Source organism: Ananas comosus, linkage group 13, assembly GCF_001540865.1.
Source record: "Ananas comosus cultivar F153 linkage group 13, ASM154086v1, whole genome shotgun sequence".
Lineage (NCBI taxonomy): Eukaryota > Viridiplantae > Streptophyta > Magnoliopsida > Poales > Bromeliaceae > Ananas > Ananas comosus.
This window is the reverse complement of record NC_033633.1, coordinates 1691677-1707625: the sequence shown is the minus strand read 5'-3', so window position 1 is coordinate 1707625 and position 15949 is coordinate 1691677. Positions and strand designations below refer to the sequence as shown.

The 15949-nt window shown below is 36.4% G+C and overlaps 2 protein-coding genes across 2 annotated transcripts; one reads left to right on the top strand and one right to left on the bottom strand.

Annotated features, from left to right (window-relative positions):
• LOC109719591 lies at window positions 624-2821 on the top strand. The gene is made up of 3 exons (XM_020246361.1): window positions 624-681; window positions 944-1405; window positions 1552-2821. Exons 2-3 carry the CDS (start codon window positions 970-972, stop codon window positions 2757-2759), a joined length of 1644 nt encoding a protein of 547 aa, XP_020101950.1. The 5' UTR covers window positions 624-681; window positions 944-969; the 3' UTR covers window positions 2760-2821.
• LOC109719597 (probable staphylococcal-like nuclease CAN1) lies at window positions 3494-8345 on the bottom strand. The gene is made up of 9 exons (XM_020246368.1): window positions 8110-8345; window positions 6418-6473; window positions 5536-5650; window positions 5341-5451; window positions 4889-5076; window positions 4629-4688; window positions 4216-4375; window positions 4056-4124; window positions 3494-3845 (listed from the first exon to the last, which is right to left on the bottom strand). Exons 1-9 carry the CDS (start codon window positions 8272-8274, stop codon window positions 3717-3719), a joined length of 1053 nt encoding a protein of 350 aa, XP_020101957.1. The 5' UTR covers window positions 8275-8345; the 3' UTR covers window positions 3494-3716.

The following is a 15949-nucleotide window of genomic DNA, read 5'->3' as shown; positions in this document are numbered from 1 at the left end:
CTATTTTTAACTGAGTTTAATTATTTTTAAGAAAATAAACAAAGCAAATTGTTTGCTATATCTTTCTCTCCGGCAGTTTGAATAGATTGCAAAACCCCTCCAAATTTGAGCTCGCATGAAGAGCTTAAATCCCTGACATTTGAAACCTAATTACGTTAATTACATTTCTAGCTGATTACTTGCTATTTTTCTTTCCGACAGCCTAAGCCGAAGGCAAAACTCTCAAATTTAGTCTCATGCTGGAGCTTAATTAATCTCTGAGATAGTATTAGTATACATTTTAATTTTTTTACGGTGCGGTGCACTGTGCACGGAGAGCATGAAATTTTTTTTTCTCTCTTTCTCTCTCTTACCTCTCTTTGACCCGTCAACTCTCTCTCTCTCTCTCTCTCTCAACATTTTTAGTATTTTACTACTACGACTAATTAATTATTTACTTTTCTTAAGTAATAATAAAGAAGTTGCATGTTTTGACGCAACACGTACAATGGAACAAAACTATTTGCAGGCGCGCGGAGAAGCCCATGCCCATTTGTCCCTTTCATTTTAGTTATTCTTCTTACGTTTGTTTGTATATATAGAAGCAATAAAAAAAAAGCATGCATTTCCCAAGCTCTATTTTTATTACCTTTAAAACTAAAGGAGGAGGAGAGGATATATCAAGCTAGTAGAGAGAAAGAGGTAATTACTATAAGTTTAATTATTGCTTATAAGATTAATTAATTGTTCTTTGCTAAGTATAAAAAAGATGTTATTTATTATCTCCAGCATCATGCATTTTTGTAGAGATTCTAATTTGTTAATATTGTAGCAAAATGCTTCAATATTGATCAGGATTACATATACATACTTTGATCACTATTTTTTTTTTATTTTCATTTTAAGCCAAAGCATGCAAATGATTTCTTTTTTCTCTTTTTTTTGGTTTCCAAACACTAAACAGATAAGCAGTTAATATCCATCCAATTCATGGACTCGAATGAAAGATCCGAAGAGAGAAATAAGACTCATTCACCGCCACACGAAGAGATTAAACTCAGCACCGGTAACAACAACAACAGCAGCAGCAGCAGCAGCATGAAGCTCCGCGACTACATCCCCATCTACGTCCCAACGGTCGAGAAAGCGCTTCTGCACCGCACCCCCGATAGGGAGAAGCGGCTTCTCGACTTCCTGAAAGCGCGGCCCTCCAAGGACTGGTTCCTCAACTTCGGCTTCATGACAAAGCGGCACGGGAGCCGAAAAAGCGCCACCGCCGCCGCCGTCGACGGCTCCTCCCCGCCGCGCTTCCGCGTGCCGTTCGTCCGCAAAGTCGACTGGAAAGCGCTTTTCGACTACTGCAAGAGCTGGGCCAAGAAGCCCCTCAACATTGCCCTCCTCGTTTGGCTCTTCTTCGTCGCAATAGGTACGTTACTCGTAATTTTTTGAGTTTATATTTCTGAAATTATAGTTTTCTTATTATATGTATATTATCAAAGCAGGCGTTTTTGAGTTCAAATTTAATTACATGATGTTTTTTTTTTTAATATCACTTTTTTGAATAAATAATAGGTGTGCTATTACTCTTCCTCTTAATGACGGGTTCGTTAAACGGTGCAATCCGCAAAAGCTCGGAGCGGAAACGGTGGACCGAGACCACGAACCAAATCCTCAACGCCCTCTTCACGATCATGTGCCTCTACCAACACCCGCTGATCACGCACCACCTGATCCTCATCCTGCGGTGGAGATCGTCCGACGCGGCCGAGCTCCGCAAGACCTACTGCAAGAACCCCGCGTGTGGACCCTACGAGCGCGCGCATATATTTTTCGTGGTGTCGCTTTTCCACCTCACGTGCTTCTCCCAGTACGCGTATTGCGCCCTCTTTTGGGCCTACACGAGCAAAAACCGGCCCGATTGGGCCGTATATCTCTTCATGGGCCTGGGCCTCGCCGCGCCGATCGTAGCGGCCCTCTACATGATTTATGGGCCTCTGGGTAAAAAACGCGGACACGTGGCGACCGTTGAGTCGCCGGAGCCGCACAACGAGTCAGGGACTAATTTGCAAAAAGTCTATAGTGGAAGGGTCGTTGTGACAAAACCGGTCTGGGTTGGCGGGTTATTTGATTGCTGGGATGATCTCACTGTGGCCTCTCTCTCATTTTTTTGCACATTTTGTGTGTTTGGGTGGAACATGGAGCGGCTCGGATTCGGTAACATGTACGTGCATATATTTACATTTATGTTCCTCTGCATTGCTCCTTTTTGGGTTTTTAACGTGGCGGCGCTGAGCATAAATGATGAGGTCGTTAGGTATATAGTGGGGGTAATAGGGATTGTTTTGTGCTTCCTCGGGGTTTTGTACGGCGGCTTCTGGCGAGTACGAATGAGGAAGAGGTTCAAACTCCCCGAGAGTCGGTTTTGCTGCGGCAGTGCTGCGGTGAGTGATGTTGCGCGGTGGTTGTTCTGCTGGTCGTGCTCGTTGGCGCAAGAGGTGAGGACGGGGAATTTTTACGACGTGGAGGGAGGTAGTTTTTGTGAAAGGGGGACCGAGGAGGGGGTGCAAGGGTTGGAGCCGTTGGAGAGAGAAGGTAGCTCGGGCCCGTCGGAGAAATCGAGCCCTCCGACTTGGAGCGAGCGGTTGGCGATTGTCGTCGTCGACGGAGAGGGCGATCGAGGCGAGAATTTGGTGATCGCCGTCGACGGAGAGGGCGATCAAGGCGAGAATCGGCACAGGATGAGTCCACCTGGTACTATGCTAATTCAATCAGGTAGATGATGCCATGCATGATGGTGAAAAATTGAACAACCAAAGTTACATGATCTTATAATCGTGCAATGTACTAGCCCATTGATTTTCCCCGTAAAGTAATAATTAATGGGGGATCTTTTTCGCTTCTTTTTATAAAATTGATATTGTCACAGTTTTTTCATCTCACGAGATTAAAAAAATAAAAAATAAAATCCGGCCTGGATGCAATGTTTTAGTTCTCGTTAGCTGGTTTGATCTGAAAGTATAACTCTCTCACTAGTATCACATCGGATGAAAAAAAAAAAATTTCTGATTTGAAATATACGAGGGCTTGCACCTTAATAATAAAAATTGTTATACGGTGCAAAATACTACACCATTGAAAATTTTGATCTATATGTCTGTGATTGATTTTAGACATGACGAGAATATCAGAGTCTAAACAAAAAAAACTTATAATGCCCCAATAGTCTCACATCGGAAGAAAAAAAAAAAATCTAATTTAGAATATACGAGACCTTGCACCCTATTAACAATAACTACGTTTAAGCATTTTGGACCGATAGTTTGGGCCTAATAAATTATTATTGCTACCTGACTGAATCATTACAGCCCTTCATATGCAGCAATTATTCACCATAATATTGAATTACATGATGGTTCAAATTAACTTCAATTATCTCTATTCAAGAAATGGTACACTGGTGCATGCATTAGTTCTCAGTAGGACATTGTTAAATGTTCATATGCAGTGAAGCATCTGAAAATGCCAAAGCAACATAATTTGCTAAAAATTTCAGAGTATTAAAAGCTACACAACAGCAAATTCACTATTACAGCAAAGCTTAAAAGCACTTCAAACCATGTTTGCAGCATTGGATAAGTAAGCAGTTCCAGATCCCACTCATTAATTATACAATTATATATCACAAGGAAGTTCCCATAAATCACAAGTTACACTTTTTATAAGAGCTTAGTGATCAATCAGTACACCTGAATGGGGACATTGTGTTCTCTTCCTGCATTTCGGTGATCTTTTCTCCATTCCCACGGCTTCTCCGGGTTCGATGAAGCCCACAGCCCTCTCCGAGCCGAACTCGCTTCTTTTTCCCACTGCAGTGAGTAGAACTTTAAACCTTAAGAATCGACTGCCACCAATTCAAATTGTTCGCAAATTGCGAACCTGAACATGTGAAACAACCGTTTATCTCTAAATATCCGAGCATTTAAAGAGATTCCAAGTCCCGGATAAAAAAATATGCAAATGAACAATTCACTGTCAGCGAAAGCTTTTCGACAGAGCTTTTCTTTCGCAGAACTCACCTTCGCGAACTCCGGGCGTCGGTCATACACCGCATAGTGCCATGCGAAGCCTCTCTTTAGCATTTGCTCCTGAAGTTTGCCATTTACACAGAAGTGAGAATTGAAAAACACTGCAATTGTGATTCGCGTACGAGAGTGTTAATTGATATTACAGTTTCACCTGAATAAATATGTCATCGCAGTATACGTCGCCGATGCATCGACCATACTGATCATCTCCATATACATGGATCTTCAGTCTCTTTCCTTGAACTAGCCTACTCAATTCATCCTTGGACTCCCTCCCATAAGGCATCTTCCCTTCTGGCGCATCGACTCCCCTACATTTATGGCTCATAGTGAGCAAATTTGGGACTTCTCATAAGGAAATTACATCAGCATTTTGATCTTGTTTATCAACGAATTTTATGGAATGATAACGATCGCAAAGGTACGGATTGTAGCTTAGGTTTTAGAAAGAAAATAGGTGAGTTCCATGGTATTAGAGCAAGAGATGTAGTACAATTTACGCTGAGAAGATACATGTCGGCCAGCGAATAATATCTCTAGATGGAGCTGTAATATGATGCATACCTCAATCTTATGCGGTACTTTCTCGCGAGCGTCTCCTCATTGTTGGGACCATTAAGGACCCTGAAGTGGAAAATTTGTGTAGAATTGGTTTAGTATCTTCAATTCAAACATGACACCTGATATATCATCAACTTTAAAATGTTAAACCGATCACCAACTGTCACATGTACAACGCAAATTCATCGACAACATTCGAGGGGACCTTCGAAGGTACACGAAGCATTACAATTAGACTCTCGACGAAAACTGAATTTCCCTACCTATATCCTGCCTCAATAATGCTCTTGTGAAGTGCGTCGGCCTTTGCATAGTCCTTTGCAGCTCGAGCTCTGGTCCTCTCGATGGCCGCTTCATGCACTTCTCGTGGGACATTCGCCGACTCTCTGGGTACTGCGGTGTCCACGTACACGGTCAAGCCATCTCCGTCGACAACACACTTTTTATTGACCTGACGGTATCAGTTCCAAAGTTCGAAAGTTACAAAACAGCCAACATGCTTAAAGAAGGCGATTTTCGTAGCTAGACACATCTTTTGTTATCAGTTAAGTTAGCCTACAAAAATTGTGATATAAACATTAAGTAACTAATCTGAGACAAGTTTTAACTCTGGAACTCGATCGAGAATGTAACAGTTAAGTAACCAAAAGTGTTAGCCACAAACATAATATTTGTAATTCTCTTGCTGAAGATGCAAGGTGAGGGTGTTCATAACTGGCAGAGTGTGTAACTCAAACTTCACCCCTTCAGGCCAAGATGATGGAACATCTGAGCTTTCTGCGACGGGTCGCGAAGCAGGCGGAAGGCCATAGAATGCTAAGAGACCCTGAAGAAAAAGATAATCAAAGATTAGCTTATTACATGTGTGAATTTCGGTGAACAAAATTATATTGGAGCTCAAATGATTCACCTCAACCTCTGTCCTGTGAAGCCTCTTCAGGGTCAATACAACAAGGTTGGTTGCTTCTTCTGGTGCTTTGGGTGGTGGCTTGGATTGTTTCCATGCCTCCAGTAGCTTCTTATACCTACATTAAGTTGGTATATAAGGCACCTTAAGAAGAGGCATCTTACGGCGGACAACCTACTTACAAGAGAGTGGGTCGGGGTCACAACCTGTGTACTGTGCGGGTTGGATGAGAAAACTGTGGACCATTTATTCATGCAATGTATATTTAGTAAATTCCTAGTAGCGACAGCCTTAGAGGGGATTTTAGTCGATGGATTTGGGTGACGATGTGACTGCCGTCTGGGATAAGTGAATATCAAGATAGAGAACTCAGCCTACTCATTCTAGACTGACTAGACTAATAGCTTGCTAGTGGGTTATTTGAAATGCCAAAAATGATGTAATTTTAGAAAGATTAATGCGATTCTTTTAATTGTGGGAGAAATTCATCTCGGCAAAGTAGCTACTTCTTATTTGTTAATCCTCAACTTCTCTTTTTTTTTTCGTTCGTCATCTCCACTCAGGCCGATTACCTCACCCCTGTAATGTAGTTCAGACTTCTAATAAATAAAATGAATAGTATGCTATTTTTTTTTTTTTTTTAAAAGCACCTTAACTTGTTTCTTAGATAAACAAAAGAGAATGCTAAATAAGATGTTCATGCAACGAAAACACAACCCTTTAAAAAATAGAGAGAAAAACTTAGTAGTTATTCTGTTCGAACCGAGATATTAACAATTCATTTTATCTCAAGTTAACTCCATACATTCCAACAAAAAAAAAAAAACTGCTCTTAATTTGTTGTTTTATTTTGTGATCCTCGAAATTAAATGAACAAGAAATTACCAATTAGCTTGTTCCTTCTTTGACGAGGTCACGTGTCGACTTAATCCCTCTGGAACCTAACATTCCCAACCAGAGAAAAAAAAAAATTTAAAAAAAAATCAAACCACAATAATTAGAATAAAATATTTGGAAGTTATCTGAATTACATTCGATTTGATCAATGTTAAATAATATAATATCAAACTTCAAGTGATTATTTTATATGGTATTCGAGCAAAAAATTCAAAATAGTTTAGTCACCAACATCTAAATAAATGACCAATCCGAATTTTAAAGTACCATAGTCATCATATAATCTAAATCAAATTAACTAATAACAATAAAACAAACACAATTAACTTTTTTCTTAAAAAAATTTGAATAGCCAATTTAAATGGGTCTCAATTCAGGTTCTATACATTTAGATCCCCCCCTGCTCGAAACCTTAGAATTATAAAGAATTAGAATTTATTTATTTATTTATTTATTTTTCAACTATGTTGTTTTTATAAAATGTTAATGGAAATTCAATTTATTCAGAAAAATTTGTTGAATTTTTCATAATACAAATGATTTTCATCCAATTCTTATAATTTGAAGTCGGATTTGATAAGAATTCATTTGTTATTCTTTATCAATATTCCAAAATACCATAAACTAATCACATTGAAATGATTTCTTAAATTTTACCAAGCAACAAAAGAAAATTGAATCCAGCGGAACTCCGAAAGAATTTCATTTCTAAATGAACTCAACTAAATTTCTCTACCGACCGTCCCTAGAGCATGTGGCAAAGAACTTGGTGGTTGGTATCCGAGATTCCAAGTTCGAATCCTAATTGATTCATATTTTCAGCTAAGTTTATTTCTAAATAAAATAAACGAAGCGGATAGCGTCCTACCTATCTCTCAAAGAAAAAAAAAAAAAAAAAAAAAAAAAAAAAAAAAAAAAAAAAAAAAAAAAAAAAAAACTAAATTTCTCTCACCCGAAATTGATTGAGTTTTATTTAAATTGAACGATGCTACATATAAACCTTACATAAACCTACTTGTCCTACCCTTCTTTTCTTTTTTTAACTAAAACCTGAAAAAGGTTACATCAATCCTTGGATGGTGTTAAATATAAAAATATTTAAAATACCGTTCTCTAACAGCTTAAGATTTTAGAGTACAACGATTATTTCACATGATATCAGAGTAGGAAGTGCTGAGTTAGAGTCACGTCAGGCTCCTAGCATATTAATTTTCTCTCATTTAATTTAAGCCAACGTCATGAGCCGACTAAATATAAAAATGTTTAAAACACTTTTTAGAGTACAACGGTTGTTTCACAGATGGAGCGTCTAAGATGTACATTCCAAAAAGAGTATATAGATAATATTTTCTATTTAAATTTAGTGCCAAATAACGTGAATTAACTAGGATTCAAACTTGGATATCGACTACCAACCATCAAGTTTTTCTGCCACTTGCGCTGGGGACGGTCGGTGTGCCAAATAACGTGTAACATAGAAAAACAATATTTAAGGACGCAAAGTGGCTTACTCGCTGCGTACGCTGACGCTTGCTTGTGAGATAAATTCGAATGTTTTAAAGCATCAAAAAATAAGAAATAATAGTGGGATGCTGGGAGGAGATGTTTTTTTTTTTTTTCTAAGCATCGTCTAAAAAACATTCCTGAGATTTTTTTTTATTGAAATTTAATGAATTGTACCTGAGAGGTAGCGTCGAAGTTGAGGAGGTCGTGGGCGAGGGCGGAGACGGCGACGGTGGCAGGGGTGAGCCCGTGGGGGCCCAACGGCCCACTCGGCGGCTCCTCGGGAGGATCGAGGAAATCCGTACAATCCCCTCTAACGCACTTCAGCACCAGATTTCCCATCCTCAATTATTACCGCTGCTGCTGCTGCTGGGGTGAGTGGGTGACTAAAAGTGGAAGGGGAGAAAGAAAGAGGAAAGAGGAGAGACTATTGCTTACACCCCGTGCATAGGATGCAGACTGGGCGAATCTGAAGGCGGAAGGGTTTTTTCATTTCTGTTTCATTTTTTTATCGCAGCATGACGGATTTGGGGTGGGTTATATTTTTCTTTATTTTTTGCTCTCACTTATCGTCCTATTCGAAACGGATCGGGACGAGAGCGAATTTTTGGTAGACTTTTGACGAATCAGGACAGATTGAAGGAAGAAAAGGATCTCCCGCCTTCCGTTCCATTTACTTAGCGAATCGAGACGAATTCGGAACGTGTTATATTTTTTTATATATTTTTTTTTCACTTATCGCCTCATTCTGGACGGATCGGGACGGAAGCTCCACTAACCCGGATCCATTTGCATCCCTACCCATGCATGGCATCCGATGCCAAATTTTCAACACTTTATATCTTAAAAGTAAAAATTTATATATAACAAAATAAAAATAAAAATAAGATTTTAAAAACTATTTGTGAGACATCATGTAATCTCAATAGGCTTTCTGCTTTGGATTTTTTTTTTTTTTGGAGATAGATAGCACGCTACCCGCTTCGTTTATTTTATTTAAAAATAAACTTAGCTGGAAATATGAATCAAGTAGAATTCGAACTTGGGATCTCGGGTATCAACCACCAAACCCTCTGCGACTTGCTCTAGGGCGGACCGATTCTGCTTTGGATTTTATAGTTGAAGGAAGAAAGTGAGAGGAGTAGAGATTATTGCTTACACCCGGTATATAAAAGTTCATATAAAGTTGGAAAATTATCATGAAGGCATAAACAGTCTCAAGTAGTAAAAAAAATTAAAACCAAAATCTATTATTTTTTATATATAAATATTTTAAATATTATTGTAATATAGAATATGATGTAGTCGTACAAGCAGGAAATAATATCTCTGAAAAGAAAAAATATTAGAATTCAACAGTTATATTATTGACTTGGTGTTCTCAATCAATAAAATATTTTTTCTTAAATTCACCTGTTTTATTATTATTAGTAAACAAATATTTTATTTTATTTTTTAAAAAAATATAATTAATTTGTTACTAATGATATGATAGAGCGGCGGTGGCACTGTAGGCTTGCTCGCAGGAAAGAGGGCAGTAAACTGGGAAGGTGAGAGGTCAAGTCTTCGTCAGCTCGTAACCCAATAAAATCGCGCCACGTGTCATCGCTTTAGGTAAAGACCTAGAAGCCGAATGGGACCATTGCGACCGTAAGTCAAGTCTTCATCAATTATATAAATATAAATATATATAATTGAGTTTTTATACTTTTGAAAGTAAAAAATTATCGTGCTTGTAGCTTTTCGGTCATTGAATAAAAATTTATAAGGCTAGAATAATAGTGATTCTCTAAGGTTGAACAAGTGATTGTTGGGATAGTATGATCTACTTGTTTACTGGGCAAATAAAGTCAAAAAATTATAAAATTTAGTTTTTAAATAATTCTAATATCGTAGATCATATTTAACGAAACTGATCGCCAAACAAATATTCCATTATCGAAAATAATTTACATGTACGAAGACCCCCGTACTTTCAAAAGTATGAAAGCCTAACTCTCTCTCTCTCTCTCTCTCTCTCTCTCTCTCTATATATATATATATATAATAGAGAGAGAATTGACCTTCTATACTTTTAAAAATAGCAAGTTATTAATGCTTTTGAATTTTTGACCTTTGGATGAAGATCTATAATGTTAGGATAATATTGGTCCTCTAGAATTGAGTGGGTGCTTGATAAAATAATATGATCCGAGGAATAGAATTGGTCAAAGAGATAGATCTAACAGTGCAAAACTTACAACCATAAGTACTTGGTGCTTTTAACCATAACCGAACTCTCTCTCTCTCTCTCTCTCTCTCTCTATATATATATATATAGAGTTGAGCTAGGATATTTTTACAAGTATCACTTCTATGGTGCTATTAGTTTTTTAACCATTGGATCTACCTCTTGATTATTAATAGTCCTTGGATCAAATACTATTCCACCCACTACCACCTACCACCACCTACCACTATCATCTCAACCTCACATCTCTCCATCCAAGGATTAAAAACACACAAGCACCATAGGAGTGATACTTGTAAAAGTATTATAGCTCTACTCTATATATATATATATATATATATATATATATATATATATATATATATATATATATATATGTAAATTGTAGGCCAAATAATTCACAATTAAATAAGGCTAAATTACAGAAAACCTTCCTGTCAAAACCAGCTTTTTTACTTCCCCCCTGTCATTTAAAAACCTACATTTTGCCCCCTTGTAAAATAAAAAATGTGTACTTCACCCCCTGCTGTTAGCGATCCATTAGGGTTCCGTTAAAAAAAAAATTTATGCCAAAAATACCCCTCCGCCCTCTTCTTGTTGCTTCTCTTCCTCCACCTCTGCGCCTCGCCGCCGCCTCGCCTTCCTCCACTGCCTCGCCCTCGCCCACCTCTCTGTCTGCGCCCACAACCACCCCCTCGCCCTCCTCCGTCGCCTCGACTTCGCCCTTGTTGTCGTTGCCACCTCTCCATCCACGCCCACCTTGATTTCCTCCATACTATCGCCGAAATCGAGGTGCGACGAAGCTGTAGGAGGAGAAGCGGAGTATGTGGAGAAAAAAGTGAAGGGAAATCGTGACCGATCGAGGGGCAAACCACGGCCGATCGAGGCCGCGGATGAGGAGGATGGAGGAGAAGACGAAAATAGCGGAGGGCAAAATGGTCATTTTTCACACCGTATCCCCCCTGTGCACATTTTTTATTTTACAAGGGAGCAAAGTGTAGGTTTTTAAATGACAATGGGGGAAAGTAAAAAAGCGGATTTTGACAGGAGGGTTTTATGTAATTTAGCCATTAAATAATAATCGAAGTATTCGGGTTTGGGGCCCAAGGGCCGAACTTCGGTTCTTGGGCTTTTTGTTTCAACTCAGTAGGCCTAATAGGCTGTACCTCGGTCAAGCCCATTTCCAATACTTACATTTTTTAGGGGCTATTAAGACAAAACTGTGTACCCAACTGCGAAATTATATGAAAACGAACGTAGATAATTGTGTTTATTTATTTTATATCCAACACTCTCTATTACGTTTGAGCTTGAGATTTTTTAATATATCTACGATACAAACTTAGTTAAATGTGAGAAAATAAAATAACTCCAGGAGTTTGATAAGACTCAAAAATTCGGGACCTCTTATTCTAATATTATGTAAAGTTCTATAAAAATGATCATTTATCTACAAAAGGTTAAGCTTCGAAGAACAGTGTTTACATGATTTATATTCAACACCAACGACCCATAGCTGTGGTGGTTAGGTGCTCAAAGTTCCAATCAAATGACCTAACAATGGATTTATATCCAAATCGACGATCTACATTATTAAATATGTTCTCGACTATTTAAATATTATGAAAATTAAATTTATAATTTTTCGATATCATTTATTTAGTAATCAAAAAATCTTAAATTAATTTTATATTAACCATTAAAAATTGTCATTTTAGAGACAATATGGTAAAATCACGAAATTTAGAATCTTAAGTAGTTCATATAACATAGATCAAATTTAACAATGTCGATTCTCGATTGCTTAAACACAAAGCCATAGCATTAACCTCCCTTATATAATTTTTGTCCAGCAATAAACACCCCTAGATGAACAATGCCTTTGTATTGGAAAAATACATCTTGTGTTATCTAAAAATATGCGATAAATAATTTTGTAATGGGGATACTTGGCCAAATTCAAACTAGGAGATATTGCCCTAAATAAATTGACTTTTCGAAAATTAACATGGATAATGAGTTTCCATGAAGCTTCCTATAACTTTCAAAGTCTCTATATTTTAGCAATTGCGTGTGTCCATCAATTTGCTTTTTTTCAATTTTGTAAGGCTAATTAAAAGCACGACCATAGTTTTAAGCTGATACCACTTTGCTTTGACAATTGTGTTTAAGCTGTGATATGGTAACTCTATATAAAATATTTAGTAAAACAAAAAAAAAAAAAAATTGAGAGAGGGTTCTGCAGAAGCATTATAACAATAATAAAAACGATATATAGCGACACTTTTAAATGTCGGTATAAATGAAAAAAAGTGCCGTCGACTAAATTACCCACACTTTTTAAAAAAATGTTGCTATATGTGGAGCCGTCTCGATGTTTGGCACCCATTCCTCTAGCGACTTATGGCGGAGGAAAACATGATGATCGTAGCCCTCTACAATTTTTGTGAAATTCTCACGACCGAACTTTAATCGCCGGGACCCTATCTCATTGATTACGATGCCGGTGGAGGAGAAGAGGAGATGATGATCATTTTTTTTTTTTTTTTTTTTTGTAATCGGGTCGAGTAGGCTGGATTGGATTGGTTGAGTACGGTAACTTTTTATTTTGGTTGGATTAGACTTTATATTTAAGCCTTAATAGATATTTAAAAAAAAAGGTATAAATGAGACACTTATATAAAAATGTCTTAACAATATGTCTCTATAACCTAATTCTGTTATAGTGTATTAAATATAATTGNCTTTATATTTAAGCCTTAATAGATATTTAAAAAAAAAGGTATAAATGAGACACTTATATAAAAATGTCTTAACAATATGTCTCTATAACCTAATTGTCATATAACGAATTCAATGAAAATTACGAGACACCAAATTTTGCTTTTTCATGCTTCTACCTAATGAATCTTTGGAAAAATTGATAATTCAAAGGAATAATGAACCATCCTAAGTATAAACATTTTAGTAAGTTTAATCTAAGGGAGGTTTTTCTGTTTGCTACTTTATTTGGGGTAGGAAGTATACTTCAATATCTGAATAAGCCGATATCAATTTAAATTAATCGTCAAAAGTGATGTTAAACATGGCTTAAATGAGTACAATTCCATGAAGGCAATTGCATTTAATGATATTGTTAAGGGAGGAAGTGAAAATGACTTATTTTAAAAAAAAATCATTAGTGGAAGTGATTATCCATCCCTTTGTTTTTTTCTTTTATTGGAGAAGGTTCATTTTATTGGGATTTAAATTATGCAAGGTGGGCCCACATTTTGGCGGGTAGTTCAATGCCACATGGGCTTACTAATGAGCTTGATTTGAACAAATCGAATTTTTTACGGCCCAGTTTGTAGAATTTTTTTATAAATTAATTATTTTTTTATTAAAAGAAAAGTAATATGCTATTTGTTTTGTTTATTATTTTTTATAAATGAATTTAATTGGAACTGTGATTCTGTGAATAAGTGGAGTTAGAACTTAAGATCTCAGGTACTAATTATTAAGTTCTTTGCTGTTTACTTTAGAAACAATTGGTTCTTATAGACCGAATTATTCTACTGATCATATGAAATACAATAAAATCTCTACCATTTATGCAATCTAAAAATCAAATACACTTTGTGTTTAACCAATCTGCAAGATTAATCATTATGCAAAAAAAAAAATCTCTATTTTGCTCTCTTTTTGACTTTTTTTAATTATATTTCAGATTAAAGGGTCTCAAGTTATCTGCTTTGTTTTTTTTTTAAAATAAACTCAACTAAAAATATTAAATAATTAAATTTCGAATTTAAGGTCTCAAATATTAATCATTAAACTTTTATTAGTCAATTAAGCTAGATATAGCTGACAAAGCTTAGTCAAACCCATCTCAGGACCGTCTATTCCACCTCAAGATTCACAAGATTTGCCAAGCCCCAATCTTTTACATCACTCCGAATCTCAAAGCAGCATGCAAAAAATGCAGATCCCAAGGCGCGATGGACGGCAGATACAAGGCGTTTTCCAACGTTCTTCTAGATTTTCCACGTGGCAGGCGTAGATTTGTTCGAACGGCTGTGCGCGGTCTACGCACAGAAACAGTTACAACCTACGACCCCCGAATTAAAAAAAAAAAATTCAAATACCATTTCCGTAATTTTGTATTTTTTATTTTAATATCATATCATTTAAAAATATATTAATTTAGTACTCATAATTTTTTTTTATTATCTCTTTTACTATTTATTTTTTTCGTTAAATCATTAATAAAGTTAAAACTAAAAAATACTAAAATAAATATTCGATAAATTTAGATAGAATATTATAAATTTATTTATATAATTTAACAAAATATTAACGAAAAAGCTGATGAAAAAAAAATAAAACCACATAATATTAAATTAATATATTTTTAAATCATATGATACTAAATTGAAAAAATATGAAATCATATAAATGATAGTTTAATTTTTAAAAAAAAATAAAATCCGGAGAAAATAAAAATATGCAAATATTTTTTCCTAACAAAGAAAATAAAAGAAAAAAAAAATATCATAAATTAAGCGATAGCAGCAGGCACTACTCATCAGTTGCGACCTCCCCCGCAGCGCACAACACTTTTGCGGAGGAATCTTTATTTCTCTGTCCCATCCAGTAGTAGTAGTAGTACTAGTACTACACCAACTACGAAAAAAGCAAAAGAAAAAAAAGCAATAACTACACGAACCTATCACACAACATAACTGTCGCATGCACCCGGAGCACCGTAAGTGCGCCACATATGGTTAGATATTCATTTGTGCAAATTTATTTACCGTAATATCCTGAGAACAAGTCTTAGAATTCATAAATAATATTTACGCATTAATTTTATGAGGATGAATCACAATATAAAATAATTATTATTGTTGCTGATGTATTAGCATATATAAATAATTTAGTTTGATATAATTATAAATACAGTGTAATTGAATATACATGCAATTAGAAATATAACAGTTATAATTTCGTGCATCCTGTTTGGTTCGATATAGTAAAAAGTACTATAACTATAAATAATTTGTTTGATTGCATACAATTAAGAAATAATTTTTAAAATTTTATCACTGTATGTATATATATTATTTAGAAAAAAATTACGGAGGTAAATATATTTTTTGTTTAAAGTTAATATCTCCAATTGCTGTAGTTAGAAGTACGATCAATTTAGGTATAGTTTCAACTGTTATAGTTGGAGGTTTTTTTTGTAATTTCTACTACAGTGTAGTTATAATTATATACAACCAAGCGGCCCCAAAGTGCTCAACTAGGCAACGGTGCATGACTTGTACGGATACACCGGGTGCGGGGAATAAATATGTTGTTCGGTGGGTGGTCTCCTCCCACTCGTCCCTTCTAGTACAGGAAAATCCGGAGCAACTACAACCACCCGGCGCACCCAACCACCAAAAGAACCCACAACGCAAATTCGCGGGACCCACCCACGCGGCCAATTTGGATTGGACGGTCCTTTTTCTAAGTTCTCTTTCGTCTGCGAAACAGGGTGGCAGTAAGGCGTGGCAGTAGGAGCCTTCCCGAGACGTGACCAAATGAGAGAGAGAGAGAGAAGAGAGAGAGAGGAGAGAGAGAGAGAGAGAGATCCGGGCGAGGTGGGTACTCCGGAAGAGGTCCTTTTAAGTACGGTACTATACCTCCTCTCTTTCTTTTTCTTTTTCTTTTTTTCCTCTCTCTCTCTCTCTCTCTCTCTCTCTCTCTCTCTCTCTCTCTCTCCCCACTCCACCTTGATTTTTTTTTTCTCCCCAATTG

What these genes read in the sequence shown, in the direction of transcription:
- LOC109719591 (XM_020246361.1), top strand. Translation starts at nt 970, where the DNA reads ATGGACTCGAATGAAAGATCCGAAGAGAGAAATAAGACTCATTCACCG. An exon ending in GCTCTTCTTCGTCGCAATAG is followed by an intron (nt 1,406 to 1,551) that starts GTACGTTACTCG and finishes AATAAATAATAG; the next exon opens with GTGTGCTATTACTCTTCCTC.
- LOC109719597 (XM_020246368.1), bottom strand. Translation starts at nt 8,274, where the DNA reads ATGGGAAATCTGGTGCTGAAGTGCGTTAGAGGGGATTGTACGGATTTC. An exon ending in AAGAAGGAACAAGCTAATTG is followed by an intron (nt 5,651 to 6,417) that starts GTAATTTCTTGT and finishes AACTTAATGTAG; the next exon opens with GTATAAGAAGCTACTGGAGG. An exon ending in GACGCCCGGAGTTCGCGAAG is followed by an intron (nt 3,846 to 4,055) that starts GTGAGTTCTGCG and finishes TACTCACTGCAG; the next exon opens with TGGGAAAAAGAAGCGAGTTC.